We start from the raw sequence: 6,113 nt of genomic DNA, 5'->3' as shown, positions 1-6,113 counted from the left end.
ACGCCAACGTGATAGCAATATACGACGAAAAATTTTTCAAATTTTGCGGTCGTATAAAAAATCCGAATTTTCATGCCAGTACCGAAGTACTGGCTACTGGGCTGATGACCCTCGGGGACTAACAGTCCATCAGTAGAACTTTAGGCATTAGTAGGAATAAAAAATCTGCCACTATGAGGACCCAACACACAGATAGGGATGAGAACTGTGTACTAACTCATACCAAGATGACATTTAAATCTACAAGATGAATAGAAAGGCAGTTAATTTTTAAAAATATTTATTCAATTAAATTCTTATCTTTTTACCTGTTCAAAAGGAAAATACTCACTCAAAATTATAAATAATGATGGATGCTTTATGTTTGGTTGTGTTTTACAAAATTATGACTCAACTGCCACTGCAGAAGGGGAATTAACTCTAGCTTCCACTACAGGCTGAATGTTGTTGTTTGTGATTGACACGTCATTTGTGTTTGACACGTCGTTTGTGTTGGACATGTCATTTGACATATCACGTTTTGACTTTTTGCTAGGTTTCTGTGGTTCATTAGCTGGGTTGAGTTGATGATTTGCTTCCATTGCTTTTTTCTGAGCTCTTTGCTGCCGCGTATTTTGTGCCACTGCACTAACATGAGGATGTAGTTTTATAATGGAGCCGATAGCTTTTGTTCTTCCTTCACGGAACACCATTTTCATGTCTGTCTTCAGATATTCAGGATTTTTTATAAACCTAAATCTCACATTACATTTATCCCCTGTTCTTAAATGTTCCTTTGTCATATGAACAATTGTGGCTGTCTGCCGCACACTTCCCACATGCACTGAGAAAAGAAGAAAAATAATTATATGTTTTATAATTTAAAACAATGCAATAGCTTAAAATTGTTTGAGTTGAGACTACAGTCCTGAAGTCATATAAGGAAGAATGACTTAGAGAAAGCATTTGAATATGAACTGTAGATAGTTTTGTTCTTAGTTTTGTTTCCTTTTTCTAAATTCTCTTTGCCAACTGCATTTTTTTTAAAAAACATAACAATGTGTCAATATATTGTGATCTGTTTAAAAAAAAAATCTTAGTCAATTTAAAAAGACCATTTTATAGCAGATTGCAATGTTGTGTAGGTAAAGGTTATATCTTTGGATTTTTTGTCATTCTATCATGACTGAACAATTACTCCGTAAATTTTGAAGTTGTATTGGAACAAAAGATGTGCAATATATAATATTAAGGTGGTACCCAACACTTTCACTAAAATTAACAAGAGTGCACACGCTGAAATGTCTCGCCTTCTATACTAATCATTGATATTATGTTGATAGTCCTAAGTATAAAGCTAAGCTTTAATACAACTGTCACATAAACTTAACATTAACAAAGATAACTAAACAAAGACCAATGAACCTTGAAAATGAGGTCAAGGTCAGATGAACCATGCCAGGCAGACATGTACAGCTAACAATGCTTCTATACAACATATATAGTTGACCTATTACTTATAGTTTAAGAAAAATAGACCAAAACACAAAAACTTAACACTGCAATGAACCGTGAAAATGAGGTCACGGTCAAATAAAACCTGCGCGACTGACATAAAGATCATAAAATATTTCCATACACCAAATATAGATGACCTATGGCATATAGTATTAGATAAAAAGACCAAAACTCAAAAACTTAACTTTGATCACTGAACCATGAAAATGAGGTCAAGGTCACATGACATCTGCCCGCTAGATAGGTACACCTTACAATCATTCCATACAACAAATATAGTAGACCTATTGCATATCATACGAGAAAAACAGACCAAAACACAACCAGATGCTCCGCAGGGCGTAGCTTTATACGACCGCAGAGGTTGAACCCTGAACGGTTGGGGCAAGTATGGACACAACATTCAAGCTGGATTCAGCTCTAAATTTGGATTGTGATTAAATAGTTGACACAGCATAGGTTTCTGACACAGAATGAATGTGTTCTAATGAACTTAAAATTTTTTTGTTTTCTCTTAGAAGAATTCACTATGCTGTTGAATATTAATCCTCTCAAAACAAGAATGTGTCCTCAGTACACGAATGCCCCACTCGCACTATCATTTTCCATGTTCAGTGGACCGTGAAATTGGGGTAAAAACTCTAATTTGGCATTAAAATTAGAAAGATCATATCATAGGGGACATGTGTACTAAGTTTGAAGTCGATTGGACTTAAACTTCATCAAAAACTACCTTGACCAAAAACTTTAACCTGAAGCGGGACAGACGGACGGACGAACGGACGGACGAACGAATGGACAGACGGACGGACGGACGCACAGACCAGAAAACATAATGCCCCTCTACTATCGTAGGTGGGGCATAAAAATGTTTGAAGAAATTTTCTTTTTTATTTATGAAATTTCAAATGAGAAAAATTGAACCCAATTTTTTTAATCACATCCCCCTTTCCCTTATTCCAAAACTAATCTCAATTAAAATTTCTAATGGAGTTTGCAACAATAACTACTCATTTAAATACATCATAAAATATTAAGATGTAAAAAAAACTGCTTGTTATCACTGAATGTTATTTATTATAATTTATCAGTTGGTAGTAAAAAGTGAATATACATTGTATATTGTATATAACAAAGATTTAAGTTGATTCTGGACAAAGAAAGATAACTCCAATTAAAAAAAAATCTTGCTATTGCACAATATTTTGCAATTAGATATTTCTTGCTTACTATTCTGGACAAAGAAAGATAACTCTAATTAAAAAAAAAATTTGCTATTTCACAATATTGTGCAATTAGATATTTCTTGCCATTGCGCAATACTGTGCAATTGAAAAGACTTGCTATTGCACAATACTTAATATAACTAGATATCATTGAGATGGGAGCCATCTCTGTGGGCCCCGCTGTCAATAACGTGGGGTAAATAAGTTGTATGGATAATCTGATATGAAGCATTATTTGAAGTTATTACATAGTCTCATGTGTGATTTTGATCTAAGATTTTAATTTAAAACTGATAAATATTCTCATCTTACTTTCATAGTATAATAGTGATATGACTGCATGATGTGAACTCATTGTTTACTACTCTAAGGTGACTTCTGGATATATGGATTGATGTTTGAACAATATGTTTAAAGGTGCTGCCCAATTGATATTTGTCACATATTTTTAGAATTATGCCTTCAATATATTATGACCCACCAAGTATAAAGTATGAAATATTAATGGTTCTTGAGAGGTAGAGCGGACACAATTTGTTAAGAACAACGAACAGATGGACAGACCGACAGACTGATCTTAGACCTAGGATGCATACATTATGACACATTCTCTTGTGTTGGTTAATATATATGTTAAGTTGAAAATGTTTGTCAGGTATAAAGTATGAAATAATAACAGCTGTCCTCTCAAAATACAATGTGGATCAAATTTGTTAGCAATGGACAGACCAACAGACAGACAGACCTTTGACCTAGGAAGTGGTACATATATCATGACACACCCTCTGGTGTTGGTTAAAATAGATGTCATGTATAATATTTGAAATCATAACGGTTTTCAAGATATAGAGCGGACACAATCTTCACCACAGGACACAGGGTTGTCAACTGAAACCAAAGTTTTTTTGACGTTGACCTTTGACCTAGGAAGTTGTACATACATCATGACACGCCCTCTGGTGGTGGTTAAAATGTATGACAAGTATATACTTTGAAATCATAACGATTATCTAGATATGGAGCGGACACGATCTTCACCACAGGACACAGGATTGTCAACTCGAAACCAAAGTTTTTGACCTTGACCTTTGACCTAGGAAGTTGTACATACATCATGACACACCCTCTGGTGGTTGTTAAAATGGATGTCAAGTATAAACTTTGAAATCATAATGGTTATCTAGATATGGAGCGGACACGATCTTCACCACAGGACACGGGGTTGTCAACTGAAACCAAAGTTTTTGACCTTGACCTTTGACCTAGGAAGTTGTACATACAACATGACACACCCTCTGGTGTTGGTTAATAATCATGTTAAGTATTAAGTATGAAATCATAACGGTTCTCTAGATATGGAGCGGACACGAAAGTGTTACGGACGGACGGACGGACAGACGGACGGACGGACAGACGGACGGACGGACGGACAGACTGATCACTATAGGGCGACCCGCCGTCGGCGGGGCCCTAATAATTTTAGATCCTGATTTGGACCAACTTGAAAACTGGGCCCATAATAAAAAATCTAAGTACATTTTTGGATTCAGCATATCAAAGAACCCCAAGATTTAAATTTTTGTTGAAATCAGACTAAGTTTAATTTTGGACCCTTTGGACTTTAGTGTAGACCAATTTGAAAACAGGACCAAAAACGAAGAATCTACATACACAGTTAGATTTGGTATATCAAAGAACCCCATTTATTTTTGATGAAATCAAACAAAGTTTAATTTTGGACCCCGATTTGGACCAACTTGAAAACTGGGCCAATAATCAAGAATCTAAGTACATTTTTAGATTCAGCATATCAAAGAACCTAACTGATTCATTTTTTGTCAAAATCAAACTAAGTTTAATTTTGGACCCTTTGGACCTTAATGTAGACCAATTTGAAAATGGGACCAAAAGTTGAGAATCTACATACACAGTCATGACAGTTAGATTCGGCATATCAAAGAACCCCAATTATTCAATTTTGATGAAATGAAACAAAGTTTAATTTTGGACCCTTTGGGCCCCTTATTCTGTTGGGACCAAAACTCCCAAAATCAATACCAACCTTCCTTTTATGGTCATAAACCTTGTGTTTAAATTTCATAGATTTCTATTTACTTATACTAACGTTATGGTGCGAAAACCAAGAAAAATGCTTATTTGGGTCCCTTTTTGGCCCCTAATTCCTAAACTGTTGGGACCTAAACTCCCAAAATCAATACCAACCTTCCTTTTGTAGTCATTAACATTGTGTTTAAATTTCATTGATTTCTATTTACTTAAACTAAAGTTATTGTGCAAAAACCAAGAATAATGCTTATTTGGGCCCTTTTTTGGCCCCTAATTCCTTAACTGTTGTGACCTCAACTCCAAAAATCAATCCCAACCTTCCTTTTGTGGTCATAAACCTTGTGTTAAAATTTCATAGATTTCCATTCACTTTTACTAAAGTTAGAGTGCGAAAACTAAAAGTATTCGGACGCCGGACGACGACGACGACGACGACGACGACGCCAACGTGATAGCAATATACGACGAAAATTTTTTCAAATTTTGCGGTCGTATAAAAATTTAACTATAACCACTGAACCATGAAAATGAGGTCAAGGTCAGATGACACCTGCCAGTTGGACATGTACACCTTACAGTCCTTCCATACACCGAATATACTAGCCCTATTGCTTGTAGTATCTGAGATATGGACTTGACCACCAAAACTTAACCTTGTTCACTGATCCATGAAATGAGGTCGAGGTCAAGTGAAAACTGTCTGACAGACATGAGGACTTTTCAAGGTACGCACATATTAAATATAGTTATCCTATTACTTATAATAAGAGAGAATTCAACATTACAAAAAATCTGAACTTTTTTTTCAAGTGGTCACTGAACCATGAAAATGAGGTCAAGGACATTGGACATGTGACTGACGGAAACTTCGTAACATGAGGCATCTATATACAAAGTATGAAGCATCCAGGTCTTCCACCTTCTAAAATATAAAGCTTTTAAGAAGTTAGCTAACGCCGCCGCCGCAGGATCACTATCCCTATGTCGAGCTTTCTGCAACAAAAGTTGCAGGCTCGACAAAAATCATAAAATTTTGACAAAGTATTTACTTTGACCCTTTGACAAAAATATAAAAATTTCAAAAAAATTGAACCAACCGTTTTATCAGAAAAAATACACTGGTTATATAGCAGTTTGACAAACACTTATTTTGATCATTGAGAAGCTTAATATTCCCTTGAAACACAACGTAATTAAAACGTTTAGAAGATTTTACACAGTTATCTCCCTGCAGTGTTAGGTACCACCTTAAAACAGCAACATGTGAACACACAAATAAATGGACGTTGTCCTTCAGAAGTCAGCACTTTTTTGCTGACATGA

General features: G+C 35.3%; 1 protein-coding gene across 4 annotated transcripts in view; it reads right to left on the bottom strand.

The window, feature by feature from the left end:
• Positions 1-263: 263 nt before the first annotated feature.
• LOC143044198 (GTP-binding protein 1-like) overlaps positions 264-6,113 on the bottom strand; it is a 29,431-nt gene continuing 23,581 nt past the window's right edge. For all 4 annotated transcript variants that reach the window (XM_076216101.1, XM_076216099.1, XM_076216098.1 and 1 more), the window contains exon 11: positions 264-823. In XM_076216101.1, coding sequence (XP_076072216.1) covers positions 384-823 — 440 coding nt within the window. In that variant the 3' untranslated portion in view covers positions 264-383. The remainder of the gene's footprint in view (positions 824-6,113) is intronic.

This window comes from Mytilus galloprovincialis, chromosome 9 (genome assembly GCF_965363235.1).
Source record: "Mytilus galloprovincialis chromosome 9, xbMytGall1.hap1.1, whole genome shotgun sequence".
NCBI lineage: Eukaryota > Metazoa > Mollusca > Bivalvia > Mytilida > Mytilidae > Mytilus > Mytilus galloprovincialis.
Note: the sequence above shows the minus strand (reverse complement) of the source record. Positions and strands in the feature narration are given on the sequence as shown.